Here is a 16,919-nt window from a genome sequence, read left to right on the forward strand (position 1 = left end):
AAATGCTGAAAAGGTTAATAAACAAACGTAATGTAATAACAATTTATTTAGAAGCGTTATTACACAAAAGGACATTGAGAAAAAACAGATTATCAGAAAGAATTTAGCATTTAGGATTTCTTCAGCTCATGGAATAGATAGATGTTCACTGATTTCTATTATTTCATACCCAAAACTACTGCCAATGGAAACTATATGTGCATAACAAGGGGCTAATAGACTCCTTAATGGTTCCAAACAAGTTTACTTCACACAAAGAACAAACAAAAGCCTGAACTAGAATATTATGAAAAATGGGCACTATTTATTTACTTTGGAAATGTTTCAATTTCATGGATAAATCTGTTTAAAATCTAATCCAAAACTGAGTTAAAATGAGTTACCGACACCTGTCCTTGAACCCCCCTAACCATTTTTCTTGCTTTATAATCAGTATTTTCCTGTTTGTAAAATGTTTTTCACACAAACAGCAAGGGAAAGTACAACTCAATGAGGAAAGAGTGAAAATGACTATATGCAAAGCACTGTCACATGCACAAAGTAAATGAACTGATAAAATAAGGGGGAAATGCTTTTCTCTCTCTAATCCTTTTCCATTTGAGTGCTCTCAGTTGTTATTAGTCACAAAAGGGGGAAAAATTCAGACTGAAATATGACTTTTCTGTTGACAGCATCCCTTATAAAAAAACCCCCAAACTCATGTTTATAAAACTTGAATTACTTACTTCGAGCCCAGAATGTCTCCAACTTAGGTTTTAGTTAAATGTCAGAAACATAAAGATTAAATGAAGTGAATGCTATTTTTCTGTAGCTTTTAGTCTGGAAACTTGTCAAAGTCTGAATGTACCGCAGGTGGCATGAAATCATAGAAATGTAGACCTGGGAGGAGCTTGGAGAGGTCAGCTAATCCATCCATCTATGTTAATAGCCACACCCACCTGAAGGGCAAACTGTTGTCAACTATGGGTATGGCTACACTGTAAATACAAACCCAAGCTGGCCTGTGCCAGCTGACTGAGGCTCACAGGGCTTGGGCTAAAGGGCGGTTTAACTGTGGTGTAGATGTTTGGACTTGGACTGGAGTCCCAGCTCTGGGACCTCCCACCTCGCAGGGTTCTAGAGCCCAGGCTCCATACCGGAGCCCGAATGCCTATATTGCAATTAAACAGCCCCGCAAACCAGAGCCCTGCTAGTACGAATCAGTTGGCACAGGCCAGTGTGGGTTTTTATAGATATACCCTATAAGTTTATACAGACAAACTCATACACAGATGCTGGTTAAAGCACTATACCTGAAAGAGAGCTTTTGCTGCATCATAGTCCTGGATGTCTTCATAAACACGAGGTTCCCCTTCATTCAGTGCCATTCTGAAGTCTCCAAAAAGAATAGGGTCTCTCATGACCTGCTCTAAATCATCTTTGTAATACTCTTGAATCAAGCCTTGTATATGCCCTTGTACCTTGAAGTATATAAGAGCAAATAGTTAAAATGATGCAAGGAGTTCTGAATTCAGGAACACTAGAAGGGCCTGATCCTGCAAACTCTTATTCATGAGCTATTTGATTGATTTCAATGAGGCTACTGGCACAAATACAACAGCTGCAGGATTGGACTCTACTAGCATTGTGTGTTTATCCTCTAAAACCCTGCAATATATACAAGCAGCCCAGGCACTACTGATGCCAGTGAGCTGCACAGGTTTAACAGAGAGCAGAATATGCCCATTATAAAAAACACGACCATTATTCTAGTAAAATGACATACCACCCTTCACTCTTATAGTTAGTTCTGATGTCTTGCCACCAGTGTCGCCCACACTTCATTCACTCTTGTAATACATAATGTAGACACATATTGTATACAGCACACACATATGCACATAAATATAAATGCATTCATACACTCATATATACATTATATAGTATTGGATGCAAACATATCAAAGTGTAAGGAGATTTAGCACATCAAAATGTTTTTTGTTATTCAAATATTTTATGGTACTACACAAGAAATTGTGAGCTCCCCATCCTGCAGCCTTTACAGAGACAAAATTTCCATTCGGCCAGTGTATAGCTGCCTAAATTCATAGTTTTTAATACTGATTGTCATCAGTTTATCTCAGGGCCTGATGCTAACCCTTAATCGGGTAAAACTCACATGATTGGGACTGGTAAGCTTCAGGACTCAATACTGCAGAGCTATATTGAGATGATGGTAACCATGGCAATGAAGCATAGAGTCACAGAGTTTAAGGCCAGAAGGTCACCTAGGATGACCTCTTGTAGATGCATGAGTAGTTCACGGAGTCAGCAGAAGCCTAACACGCATGCAGCACCTCATTCAGCTTTCCAGTGCTATATTTTATATATCTGATGCCTGTAATGCCCAGAAGTTTGTGATATCACAGTAAAATCACAGCTTAAATGACCTTTTGTCCGTTTGTGGGTTTGTTCACTTATTCTGTTGTAGCCAGTTACTAACCTTTTTCATGGTTTTTACATCAGTGGGCTATGGGTATGTCTACACTGTGAAATTAGGTCGATTTTATAGAAGTCAATTTTTAGAAACCGATTTTATACAGTCGATTGCGTATGTCCACACTAAGCGCTTAAGTCGGTGAGTGCGTCCTCACTACTGTGGCTAGCATTGACTTACAGAGCAGTGCACTCTGGGTACCTATCCCACAGTTCCCGCAGTCTCTGCCCATTGGAATTCTGGGTTAAGTTCCCAATGCCTGATGAGGCAAAAACATTGTTGCGGGTGGTTTTGGGTACATGTCGTCAGGCCCCCCTCCCTCCATCCCTCCCTCCGTGAAAGCAACAGTAGACAATCGTTTTGCGCCCTTTTTCCTGGGTTACCCATGCAGATGCCATACCACGGCAAGCATGGAGCCCACTCAGCTCACCGTCACCGTTCGCCTCCTGGGTGCTGCTGGCAGACGCGGTACTGCATTGCTACACAGCAGCAGCTCCTTGCCTTCGCAGCAGACGGTGCAGTAGGACTGACAGCCGTCGTACGTCTCCTGGGTGCTCCTGGCAGACCTCGTTGAGGTCTATCAGGGCGCCTGAACAGACATGGCTATTCTCCTCTTAGAGCACCGAATGGGAGCCAGAGACTCCAGGTCATTCTCTTCTTTAAGTTTCATCTCATGGAGATTCAGTCCTGCCCGGAATATCATGGGAGCTGGAGGCTTCTTCCTCAGGCTGCTCTCCCAGCCGGCAGCACTGCACAGTTCACCTACCTCAGCCTACCCCTTGCTCCCATGGCTCATGAAGCCTGGACAGTAGAAAGGAGCAGTTCAACTATAGGCTGAGCAAGTGCAGAATGGTGGTAGAATGTGCCTTTGGACGTTTAAAAGCTCGCTGGTGCTGTTTGCTGACTAGGTCAGATCTCAGCGCAACCAACATTCCCATTGTTATTGCTGCTTGCTGTGTGCTCCATAATATCTGTGAGAGTAAGGGGGAGACGTTTATGGTGTGGTGGGAGGTTGAGGCAAATCGCCTGGAGTCTGATTTTGAGTAGCCGGACACCGGGGCGATTAGAAGAGCACAGCAAGGCGCGCTGTGCATCAGAGAGGCTTTGAAAACCAGTTTCATGACTGGCCAGGCTTCGGTGTGACAGTTGTGTGTGTTTCTCCTTCATGCAAACCTGCCCTCTTTGTTGATTTTAATTCCCTGTAAGCCAACCACCCTCCTCCCTTCGAAATAAAGTAACTATTGTTTTGAAACCATGCATTCTTTCTTTATTAATTAAAAAAAAATGAGATAACGGACAAGGTAGCCTGGGTGGGGTGGGGGAGGAGGGAAGGACAAGGTCACATTGCTTATTGTAGCCACACTAAAAATCAAACTGTTTGAATGACAGCCTTCTGTTGCTTGGGCCATCCCCTGGAGTGGAGTGGCTGGGTGCCCAGAGCCTCCCCCTCCGGGTTCTTGGGCATCTGGATGAGGAGGCTATGGAACATGGGGAGGAGGGGAGGCGGTTATACAGTGGATGCAGTGGGGGTCTGTGCTCTTGTTGGCTTTCCTGCAGCTCCAACAGACACTTCATCACATCCTTTTGCTTCCCCAACAGACGCTTCATTATTTCTGTTTGCTCCCCCATTAGCCTCAGCATCGCGTCCTGCCTCCACTCTTCACACTCACTTAATTCTTTCCTGGCCTCTGCCACTGAATGCCTCCATGCATTAAGCTGTGCCCTATCAGTATGGGAGGACTGCATGTGCTCGGAAAACATGTCATCGCGAGTGCGTTTTTTTCGCCTTCTAATCTGCGATAACCCCAGGGACAGAGATGATAGGGGAAGCATAGAAACATTCTACACTCTACAATTCTGGGGGGACTGCATGATCACCTGTGTTGCTGAGTTCGCCATGCTGACCAAACAGGAAATGAAATTCAAAAGTTCCCGGGGCTTTTCCTGTGTACCTGGCTAGCGCATCGGAGTTCAAAATGTTGTCCAGAGTGGTCACAATGTAGCACTCTGGGATAGCTCCTGGAGGCCAATACCGTTGATTTGCATCTGCACTACCCCAAATTCGACCCAGCAAGGTCGATTTTAGCGCTACTTCCTTCATTGGGGAGGAGTACAGAAGGCGATTTTAAGAGCCCTTTAGGTCGACGGAACAGGGTTGGTTGTGTGGTCGCAGTCATTTATAAATCGACCTAACACGGCTAAATTCAACCTAACTCCGTAGTGCAGAACAGGCCTATGTTTAAATAAATTACACTGGTGTAAAACTGGAGTGACGCAGTGGTGAATCAGGGCCACAGTTTGATTTCAAGACTGTAGTACAACAGTTGTTATCTTTACTGTTTTGAACTAATTCCCATATTAATATAAAGGATTACTAGTAAATGGAAGAAGTTACTTACCAATGTCTTGTCTACTTCATTGATCAATCTATCATGGAAAACTCTCAGGCACTCATTTCTCCAGACTCGCAACATCTGTGTGACTGTTTGGAACCTATATCAAAGTTAAAGAATCAGACTTTACCAAATCAGTGGACACAACAAATAAGGTGGTTAATAGCGCTGTTATCAAATCAGGATTTGTTTCCTTTTTCACTGGAAAGAGTAACTTTATCTGCAGAGATCATATTTTACAGTTCTTGTCATCAGGAACAATATTACAATTCAGGATTTTCTAAACTCCTTTCCTCCCCTAAGTGATGTATCTACAATGAAAGGCAAAACAGAGACAACTGCATCTATGCATAGGTTCCTTTTTTACCTACCTGGATAAAAAAAGAAATCTACATAGCTATTCACATAGCCCAATCACTGATTAATTTTATCTTCAATTTAATTTGATTAAAACCTCAGTAATCAAACACTTTTACCCTTCATTCTCAGCAATGCTGTTCAGGCAAAAGTACTGGTTAATTTGGCTATAAAAAGTTCCCATTTAGGTCCCCAATTCAGCAAAACATTTAATCATATGCTTCAATTTGTCCAAGTCAACAAAGCACTTAAGCACATGCATGTGCTTAAACCCCACTGACTGAAGTACAGGCCTAAAGTTTTGTGCTTAAGTACTTTGCTGAACTGTGTTGGACGGCTGAATCGGGGCCTTAATAATTAAAGAAAAGGCCACAACACTTAATGGGACAGAAGAAAAACAAGTAATGATATTAAAAGATGCTTTACAGATATTTGTTACTGACTTCATTAGCACTGCCATGCACTATGCAACCTGGAGGTCAGGTGAATAACAAGATAAACCATTAATTTACTCAAAACAATAGGAAGCAACTTGACTGAAATAAGAAAAAGGCATTGCAATCAAAATTAAGATCAAAGCTGTGGCATAGCAGAAGCCGGGTAGCTGAAAGTAAGTATAGACACAGCATCCCTAACCTATGCCATTACAGATAGGCAAAGGCATATTGACATGGGTTGACTTAAATGTCAGTCTTAAACAGGTGATAACTGAACAGCTGAGAATTATGCTAGAGCGAAGAACTCTCACCTGGGGTAAAGCTGGCAGAACAGACGCCTGCACCAAGTGCCCCCCTGATCCTGGCATGGAGTGTGTGTCAGGAAAAGGAGGTGGTGTATCAGAGCACAGTGATCCTCAGCTGGTATATGGTTCTTTAGGGACTATATGCTGCTGGAAGTAAATCAGAGAAGCTCTAGACTTCTCTAACTCACACCACAGCTTAGAATGGTCCAGACACCCCCTTACTATCAAGAAGCTGTATCTGACTCCCTGATGCCCAATTCTCCTGAGCAAAGCACAGCTCAGCTGCAGGAGAAAAGCTACCCCTTATTATCTCCTATTTATGTGACTGCTACATATGGGTTTCAGAGTAGCAGCCATGTTAGTCTGTATTTGTGAAAAGAAAAGGATTACTTGTGGCACCTTAGAGACTAAATTTGTTAGTCTCTAAGGTACCACAAGTACTCCTTTTCTTTTAACATATGGGTGTTTTCCAGATAGCAAAACTGCCTCGCACTGGGCCAGATCATAAATGAGTGTAGTTCCACTGAAGTCAATATTTCTAAATATTTTTTCACTTACCGCTCTGGGGTTGTAAGAACAAGTCCATTGTAGACCCTGGAGAGATCACGCAGATTAAAAATATAATGGAATTTGGAAGGAGTTGGTGGTAGATCCCGGACAATTGCTTTATAAAGTTCCAAAGTACAGAACGTCATCTTGTCAGTGATCGCTGCTATAGAGTCATTAAAAATCTGCAAACATGAGAAAGGCAAGAGTTCTTCACGAGACTGATTGGGGAGAAATGCGTTTCATCAAACATACTTCACTTTCCTACTCTTCTACCCCTACTTGACAGATTTAAAATAAGTCAGTGCAAGTCATGTTCTTCAGAAATTCAGTGTATAATGTAACGTGTGCATCTGACATTTAGTCTGGCTATTTTATTATTTAGATTGTAAACTCTTTGGTGCAGGGGACATCTTTTTGTTCTGTGTTTGTACAGCACCTACCACAATGGGGTTCTGCTCCCATGACTGGTGCTCCTAGGCACTACTGCAATATGGATAATAAATAATATTCTCATATATAAAATTGCAATTTCATGTGCTCAGTGATGCAGTTTAATGCATTATATTTAATTTTCTGTGTTTCTTTTCAAGTCAATATTTTGTAGATCTTTGTGCATTTACAGTAACTGGCTATAGGCAGCTATGAAAAACATCAATTTACGAAGTGTCTTCTGGCTTAAAAGTCTATTGCTCAATATGTATCAATTCAGCACAAGATGACCACTCTACTAATTTTTTATTAGAAATATTCTTTGAACAGCTACAAAAAACACTTACTTTATGGTGGGTTTTCTTTTCTGATCTTAATAATACTTTAGTATTTATACTATCTGAAGACCAATAAACACATTAAAAAATCCCATTACAAGGAGAAAGGAAAGAGGAGGGAAAGAAGAAGAGAAAAGCATGTAAGGTTCTAAAATGAATCAGAATGATTAATGTGGGGAAGTGAAAATGATTTGCAAAACTGTTTGTCAGCAGCAATGTGGGGCCTGATCCAAAAGTCTACATTGAAGTCAACGGAAAGATTCTCATGATTTCAGTGCGTCTGTAGAAAAGGACCATAATGGGTAACAAAATCTCTTAGTAGAGTGATTGCAATACTGCCAATCTGAAGTGTGGCATTATTGTTTGCTACTACTTCACAACACTTTGCCTTCCCAGGCAAGTTGTTCCCTATTTGCAGCCAAATTCTTCCCTTGGATAAATGTATGAGGCTCTCCCAACTTGAATGAAGACCCAGGAAAGTATCTGAATGCCCACTAATAACAGTCACCAAGCTGTAAGGGAAAGATTGGCCACAAACGGGAAGAGGGGAAATCATTAAAAGAAACACTTTCAGGTTCTGTAGTTTCATGGAAGATAAAACTAATTAAAAATAACAACCCTATTAAGCCTTTTAAATAAATTAAAATTACCTCAGTGTGACCTTTCAAGATGGAGGCATAAATCAAATGCAAAGATTCCTCAGAAGGAAAAGGTACATTGAAAACACTGAAGAGTGAAATGAATCGAGGGTCAACTTCATTACGACCTCCTCCAGCTTTGCCCATGGCAGCAATAAAGCCAAGGTCTCGAAGACTCTTACAATTCATCTCCTTACCACGGTCATATAAGGAACCTTTTTCCAAGAGCAACTTCAACAACGCAATTGGTTGCTGTGTGCCATATTCATCAACCTTTGTAAAATGAAAGAGCCAACATATTTCAATCACAGCATGTCTGAGTCACCTGTAACTACTTTGAGCAAGAAATCATTAGCTCCATATTCAATAGACTATTAGCATGTCTAAGTAACATTTTGTAGGGCTTTGGGCACTGATTGTCCTCACTCATTCTGATTGTCTCAGGTGGGGAAAGCACCTCATGTTGCTGATGAGTGACACACAGGTACACCCCTACCCAGCTCTTGGAGAGATACGGATGGATTCTAAGGAAGTCACGTCTCATGGCGCCAATATCAACCAGAGGGAGGGTCAGTGTATCACAGGAATTTTAAGGGCAAGAAGAAAGGAGGATCCTGATGGTGGATCCTGATGGCAAAAGAGGCCACTCAAGACAATCTGCCACCATTGGCAACACTTCAGTGTGATGCTCTCCTTCTTATAGGCCTAGGGCAGCAAATTTGGCCCAGCCATCCCTCTGTCATGATGAAGGAGTTGCTGGGCCAAATTTGGGTGAGTGGCATTGCAACCTCGCACACTGAGTCACAATGCCTCTCAAATTTGGCCCGGCCACCCCTCTGTCATGGGGGGCTCTAGGCAGCTGCCTAGTTTGACTATAGATAGAGCGACCCCGGGATGGCAGCCTATCCACCAAAAAAGATACATTTTTAAAGTTTAAGAGTGATATTGTAATAGCACTGAAATATGCCAGGGTGCTCAGAGGTCCAAACCTTAGAAATTGGAAGGTACAAAGCTGAAGTCCAAGCATGTATAATTAACCCAGTTGGACCTGTGCATTAATGGACCACAAGAATGCAGCCTATCATCTTCTTATGTTATATTGCGAACAGGATTGTAGCTTACCCTTGGCATGTTCATATCATCCATGAAAACCAGGAGGCGCTTTCCCATAGGGGGTCCATAAGTATCCTTAGTACGTTTCTCTACATTTGCTTCTAAGTTTCTCTGAATGTCCATTGATGTTGTGCGAGAAGAAAAGTTAATTATTAGCAGCACCTACACAGGAAGAAAAAACTTGATCAAAACGGTTTTTAAAAATATTTTAAATGGCTCTTTTTAGACAATGTTTTTCACATTTGACAATATGAACAAAATAGCACACCAGCTGTACATTAAACACCATTCTGGTCTGGCTATTCATGTAGAATATAGCCAGTATCACTCTGGGGGTTCAATAAGACACCAAGATGGTCATTTGATAAATACATTTTTATCTTATAAAAAACTGAATCCCTATTTACGAATAACTACATTAATCCAAAAATATTTTAGATACTTAGGACCTTGCAATCAGAACCCTGCATCCAAGTGCAGCCTCATCAAAGTCAAGGGAGCTGTGCACAGACTCAGGGCTCTACCAGTGCAAATCCAGTTGTTGAATCGGGGTTTTAAACTGGAGGTATTATTTCACCCACCACGGAAATGCAGCCACCTCTGGGGTGAAATGCAACTATTTAACAACATACAACATGAGAAAGAGGAAAACACAGGTTTTATAAACAGAACAGAACCCACGAGTACATACATTAGTGTCTTGGTTTAGGTTTTTTAGAAATGTTTGTGTAGTTGCAGTCTTAGAAGTACCAGATTCACCAACAAGAACAACAGGGTGTTTGATTTTTACCATCTGTTCTAACAACCATGTAGTGCGTGTTGTATCCACAGTAGGAACTATTAAAAAAAAGAGTAAAAGATCAATTTAAAATGCAGCAGAGCTGGAGGTTTTGCATATGTAAGCACTGCTGGTGCAAACCCATACTGTGTTAATATACAGTTGCATAAAAAGAGTAATCTGAAACAGCAGATAAGTAACCATATTTAAGAACAATCTTAATTGCACAACCCTCTCTTTTCAATATTTATTGTGGAAACTTTATTTATGTGTGTTGAAATAGATTACATTCACCCCATGTACAGATCCAGCAAAAGCTTGTGCACCATTTAAGCCCCACTTAACCGCTATTTTGAGGATTTAACTGGGATTTATGAAGGCCTTTTACTGGAGCTCTGCAGAGGTGAATTATGCACTGTGTGACTAGATTGAAGCAATTAGGGATAACTTTAGTGGCCATATAATTTATTTGTGTTTTCAGTGAAGTTGACATGTACTTGCTGAATTGTTACTATAAAATTATATGCATTACTTTGTCATAACTGTACAACTCACTTGTCACTATTTTATTATGCTCACATAACAACTTATATTGTCAGGTTTCAGAGTAGCAGCCGTGTTAGTCTGATTTGAAGGTATACATTGTCCCCAAATGTGAAATAGTTATGGGTGAGGACAAAGTCACAAAGTTCAGCCACCAGGTTTGCCGTGACATTATCGCGGATAGTGTTCCTGATGACTTGTAGGCCATCTTTGTGTGGACTGTTGGTGTAGAGGGCTTCTACATCCACAGTGGCCAGGATGATGTTTTCAGGAAGATCACCGATGGATTGTAGTTTCCTCAGGAAGTCAGTGGTGTCTCGAAGATAGCTGGGAGTGCTGGTAGCGTAGGGCCTGAGGAGGGAGTCTACATAGCCAGACAATCCTGCTGTCAGGGTACCAATGCCTGAGATGATGGGGTGCCCAGGATTTCCAGGTTTATGGATCTTGGGTAGCAGATAGAATACCCCAGGTCGGGGTTCCAGGGGTGTGTCTGTGCAGATTTGTTCTTGTGCTTTTTCAGGGAGTTTCTTGAGCAAATGCTGTAGTTTCTTTTGGTAACCCTCAGTGGGATCAGAGGGTAATGGCTTGTAGAAAGTGGTGTTGGAGAGCTGCCGAGCAGCCTCTTGTTCATATTCTGACCTATTCATGATGACAACAGCACCTCCTTTGTCAGCCTTTTTGATTATGATGTCAGAGTTGTTTCTGAGGCTGTGGATGGCATTGTGTTCTGCACGGCTGAAGTTATGGGGCAAGTGATGCTGCTTTTCCACAATTTCAGCCCATGCACGTCGGCGGAAGCATATATTGTATTATGGGATTTCATGACATGTTAATTTTTACTCTGACTAGGCAATTAAGCCAGGATCTGTGATTTTCCTGGCTTGTCTACCCTGGGAGACTGTGGGTTGGTCTTTTTCACTGGTTTAGCAACTCCCTACTTTTTACCTTAGTAGTTATGTAAAACATGGTTCCTAACAATCCTTAAAAGATGAACTGTGAACTAACTCATTTTTTATCCAACTCCAACTGCTTCTTTATTATATATAAAGATGGCCTGACTGTTCTTTTTTTCCTTGTCCTTTACATTAAGATGTATCATGAATATCAGTTTTCCACATTCCCCTGAAAGGTTTTGACAAGATCCTTGAAGAACTTGAAGGGTGACATCCCACAAGGCTGGACCTGAACAGTTGATCTCTGCCACTGAGAGGGAAGGAGTGTTGAGTCTAAGGCTATGTCTACACTTAAAATTCTACAGCCCCACAGCTGCAGCTGCACCAATGCAGCACTTAAATGTAAAAAAAGTTACTACAGCAATGGGAGGGGTTCTCCCGTCGCAGTAGTTAACCCACCTACCCAAGAGGCAGTAGTTAGTTGGACTGAAGAATTCTTCCATTGACCTAGTGCTGTCTACTCGGGGACGTAGGTTGGCTTAACTATGTCGCTCAGCAGGGTGTGGATTATTCACAATCCTGAGCGACATGCAAATGTGTAGACTAGCCCAGCTGTCTAAGGTAACAGTCTATTATGATGGCACCATTCAAACCCTCCTAAGACCTTGCTGGAGTCCTCCAGCATGAAGAAGGCTATCAAAGCCCAATATTTCTAATTGGAAAAAAGGGCAAAAAAAGAAAAACCCCTTGCAGTAAACTTTAAGGCTATTGCTGTATATCACAAAGGAGCAGTAAAGAGCAAAAATATTTTTTTTTGCCTTGTCATTCATCTTCAGTTCCTGAATGAAACATCCCAGAATGGAATCCTGCACTGCACAGGTTATTTATTACTAGAGGGCTATAGATAGCACATTTTAGATTAAAGGATACTAACACTTACCTAGAATGTCAATAAATTTCACATCAAGCTTATGAAAGTATTGAGGAACTAGTTTGCTCCAAGGTATCCACTTTTTTTGACGCCCATCAAAATGAAAGTCATACAAAGTTGGAAGCTGACCTGCAATCCACAATGTGGTTCTCGTTTAACAACTAAAGATCATCTGGGACATTGAAATATTTCAGGAGAAACATCATTTGACTAAGATAAATGTGCAGGGTGAGATTTTGTAATAAGAGGTGCAGCACAGAACTCGCAGCCTGGGGGAGTATCCTATGGTATCTTTAAGTCACTTTGGTGCCCTCTCAATCTTGTGTTACTCCAGGGGCTAGAGAGGCCCTGACAGCCTGTCTAAATCATCTGAGAGACAAGGTGGGTGAGGTTATATCTTTTATTGGACCAACTTCCGTTGGTGAGAGAGACAAGCTCTCAAGCTTATACAGAGCTCTGCTTCAGGTCACCTCTCTGTAAGCTTGAAAACTTGTTTCTCTCACCAACAGAATTTAGTCCAACAAAAGGTATTACCTCACCCACCTTGTCTCTAATATCCTGGGACCGATATGGCTACAACAACGCTGCATGTCTACATTATGGCAGTCTCCCCAGACTTCCCACGGCCATAGTGAGCGCTGCCTAGAGTCTATGCAGCGCTGAGTGCTGAGGCCTCCCCGACATGCCATTCCCACCCCAGCCCCCAGACCACCGCTATCCCAGGACTTGCAAGGGGGACCCTCAGGAGCAGTCTTGTGGCTGTCTTCCACAGTGTTTCCTGCCTGGGCAATCCTCCCCTGGGTGGAACTCTTCTCAGAGAGTGGGTCAGTACTTGAGAGTCATTCAAAGTCAATAGTAGCAGATGGCTCTCAGTGACAGTCCTTCAAAGAGGTGTCAAAAACACCTTTCTAGCACAAGACAAATGTCTGGAGTGCAGAACAACACGCTGCCCTCAGGCAAGTTTAGACATGATGTTCAACACATCTTGTATTTAACTGTGACACTCTGAGTACATTTCCCAGACCTGAAGCAGAGCTCTGTGTAGCTTAAAAGCTTGTCTCTCCCACCAACAGAAGTTGGTCCAATAAAAGATATTACCTCAGCCACCTTGTCTCTCTAATATCCTGCATACAACATACAATACAAACTGTTTGATACAGGCATATCCCACTCTGTCACAGCTGTTTTTTTTTAAAACAAGGGAAATGTCCCAGATTAAATTATAAATGACAAAATCCTACCTGGCAGTTCCCCTGGTTTAGCCATGACATTATCATCTTGAACCATTGACATTGAGGAAATACGTTTAATACTTTCATCAAATTTAATTCTTCCAGTATCAAGGAGGGTAGCACCTAAAGAGGAATACAAAGCTTCCAGGAAGTAGCATTCCAGAACATCAGGATCATCGGGTTCCAGCACTACTACGGCTTCCAGCATCATAGTCAACTGCGTCACCTGTGATAAAAAATTGAGAAACAACAGCTTCAGATGAAGTTCAGAATTATGATGACTTTTAATATGCCTTCTTTTCTTTTCATGCCTTTGGGGCAAGGCAATATATCCAAATGTGTTGTGATGATTTGTGTGCATATAGGTGTGTTTCTTCTAATATAGGTATTCATTAAAGTAAAATAATAGTGTTAGCAACTGACTGTCTTTATTTTAGTGGCAATAGAGGCGTATTTTGTCTAGAGGTCATACTGAGGAACACTTTGGTTTCACCACTGTCATTGGCTTGCTGTGTAAACTTAGAGAAGTTATGTAGCCCCTCTGTGCCTCAGTTTCCCCTTCTGTAGAAGCGTCTTAATCAATACTCTTTATATCTTACCATATTTAAATCTGTTTGGGGAACAATGGTTTTCAGCTTCTCTCCTTGCTTGCCATCCACAATTCCTTCTACAATCATATCAATAAGGTATGGTATGTATTTTTCAAAGAGACGATTTAATTCAACTTGTTCTTGCTGAGAAAAAAGAGATAGGACATAGCCACATAGAAACATTAAAAGCCAGTTTGCTACCTGTCTAACCAACTGTAAGTAGTCTTAGGACTTGTCTAAGCAGCCCCATAATTTGGACTATGAGGGTATGAAATTCCACACACACTAGCATCCTGCGGTCTAACTGCCCTGTGTGGATGCTGCGGGTGTGAATGAGAAGGTATCTAGGTCTGTTTGAAAGATGACTATGTTAACATGAACTAGGTACTTTCTAGTCTGTGCCAGCAGCATCCACATGGGGCAGAGCACAACAATTTGGGACACTGCAATTTCCACCCCTATAGTCCACATTGTGACACAGTTTAGACATAGCCATAGAGATGTTCCCTGTACCAGAGGAGGTCTGGGTATGGTTCCCTCAAGAGGTGCAACATCGTTCTATGGGCCAGATTCTCAGCAGGAATAGATCTGAATCAGCCAGCTGAAGGCAGTAGAGCTATGCCAACTAAAACCCACTATGCATCTGGTCCTTTGAATCCAAATCAACTGAGAACACTGAGCCAGCCCAAGGGTTAACTCTTGTAGAACTGAGCTGAATTCACAGAATTCTTGCTTCTCCAGTTTCCAGAGAGATCAGGACATGTTGCAGGAAGAACTTAATCAAGTGAGGAACTTCCAGGTATAGGAGGCCATTCTCTAGATCTCTGCTATAAAACTTGGAGTCTGGTGTCTTTCTGCTCACACTACAACTCTTATCAGCTGTATGAATGGATGACACATATTTGTTTGTACATAATACAGGGATACTTGTTATAAATACACTTTAAATAGATTATTCTTTTTTCTGTACAGGTAACCTTATTTTTAACATAGTAACAGACATGGTGGTGTACACTGAACAGATACATCATGATGCCTACTATTTTGTTTTAAAGTACCCTAATGAATTATTGGTATACTGGAAGATTATTACCTTTTATTTGGCATTTTATGAAAAATCAGCGGTGGTGAAGATGGTTTCTTGGATTTATTACAGGATTATATTTATTTATTGCTGATAAAATTGGTTGAAGCCAGGGCATGGGAGTTACTCTAGAGCAGTGGTTCCTGAACTTTATTGGCTCACATATCACCTGTGAAGTGAATGGCTGGAACATCAAGATCCCATACCAGCAGTGGAACTCTTTTACTAAAGTATATTATTCTATGTTAGTTCATTTTCATTTCCTTTTATCTTGGGATTTGTCTACACTTAAAAAGCTGCAGCTGCATCACTGTAGTGCTTCAGTGAAGACATTCTGTACACCAACAGGAGGGGTTCTTCCATTGGGGTAGATAATCCACCTCTCTAAGAGGTGGTAGCTAGGTTAATGGGAATATTCTATCGACTAGTGCTGCTCTACACCGGGGTTAGGTCAGTATTGCAGAGCTGTGGATTTTTCACCAGCCTGAGAGGCGTAGTTATACCACAGTAAATTCCTAGTATAATCTAGGCCTTGGTATAACAAAAAGCCTCTTCAAAGCAATATGCAGCATATTACATAAGCAGGGGTCATGGATTCACTACTTTATAATATGAATTGGGTCATTCTTATGACAGTTTTTGGCTTTTATTCTGGAAATCAAGCACCTCCTGCTGATCTGTTTTTATATTATTTGTTTCCACACCAAAGAATTAAAGGTTAACATGCTCATTTTCTTACAGCTCTAATCAAACTTGGTAATAGTGATCTATCTATATGACAAATGAATTCTAAAGAAATTCAGCCAATGAAGGTGCCACAATTCTATATTTAATTCAGATAGTTTCTGAAATCATTATCTTATCAAAACCAGCAATTTTCTACCTTGTTTCCTCTCTGGTTAAGCCATTTCTCCCAGTAGGGCTTATATTTCAAGTTTTTAGGATCTACAAAGACCATCCCACAACGGGATACGGTAGCAGGAGATGCATATTGTAAGTCTCCAACCTAGAAAACAAAGTTGCAATGATGGCCATAAATAACTTGAAACCATGAAGAGCACTTGTGGCTCCTGCTTTTCAGAATCTGCAGAGGCAGATGTAGTTAACCCTTTATTTGTTGTTAAATGATGTGGTCATTACTCACCTCAAATAACAGAGCACAGTGAGTCTGCAGCCTGATGCGCTCCCCGTTGGCCAAGGTTAACAACTTGTTATCATCCATTACAGAATTCATATTTTCCACCCAGAGAGCATCCACATCTCCATCAAATAAAATGTACCTGTAGACATGTCAGACAAAGGGACCTTGAATAAACAAAAAGAAAAGGAGTACTTGTGGCACCTTAGAGACTATCTTTTTGCGGATACAGACTAACACGGCTGCTACTCTGAAACCTGTAGAATAAACAGTGATTCATCTTCAATACTCCCCTCATGTTTTGAAATTAACAGGGCACAGTCTATAGATTTATTTCCTTTTTTAAGTACTATCATCATCATCAAAGATGTTAGCTCAATTTTAGGATAAGCATATGAATTAACCCTAATGGAAGAGATTTAAAGGCTCTCTTGCCCTTTCCATCTACCTGCCTAGTTCCCATTCACCTTACTAGGAATGCTGAGCTCACATTAACAGACTGCTACACATCTACAGGCTCAATTCATACAAATTTGCTTTTGAGATTGCTTGCCTGCTGAGGCTCAAGCATTCTCCTGCTGAAGTACGAGAGGAAGATGTTCTCCTTGGGCCTGACCCAAAGTCCACTGACTTTACAGTATATCCACCTTGGAAAAAGCTGCCTAGTGGTGGGGGAAAAAATCACCAAATGTGTG

The 16,919-nt window shown here is 41.4% G+C and overlaps 1 protein-coding gene across 1 annotated transcript in view; it reads right to left on the bottom strand.

Annotated features, from left to right (window-relative positions):
• The window catches only part of DNAH10 (dynein axonemal heavy chain 10), a 90,758-nt gene that overhangs the window by 30,987 nt on the left and 42,852 nt on the right, over nt 1-16,919 (bottom strand). The window contains exons 37-47 of the mRNA XM_084648769.1: nt 16,231-16,366; nt 15,970-16,092; nt 14,012-14,146; nt 13,422-13,638; nt 12,190-12,309; nt 9,727-9,872; nt 9,045-9,197; nt 7,935-8,195; nt 6,527-6,699; nt 4,876-4,969; nt 1,293-1,460 (exon numbers count right to left, since the gene is read on the bottom strand). Coding sequence (XP_084504895.1) covers nt 1,293-1,460; nt 4,876-4,969; nt 6,527-6,699; nt 7,935-8,195; nt 9,045-9,197; nt 9,727-9,872; nt 12,190-12,309; nt 13,422-13,638; nt 14,012-14,146; nt 15,970-16,092; nt 16,231-16,366 — 1,726 coding nt within the window. The remainder of the gene's footprint in view (nt 1-1,292; nt 1,461-4,875; nt 4,970-6,526; nt 6,700-7,934; nt 8,196-9,044; nt 9,198-9,726; nt 9,873-12,189; nt 12,310-13,421; nt 13,639-14,011; nt 14,147-15,969; nt 16,093-16,230; nt 16,367-16,919) is intronic.

Source organism: Lepidochelys olivacea, assembly GCF_965140295.1.
Source record: "Lepidochelys olivacea isolate rLepOli2 genome assembly, chromosome: 15".
Taxonomy (NCBI): domain Eukaryota; kingdom Metazoa; phylum Chordata; order Testudines; family Cheloniidae; genus Lepidochelys; species Lepidochelys olivacea.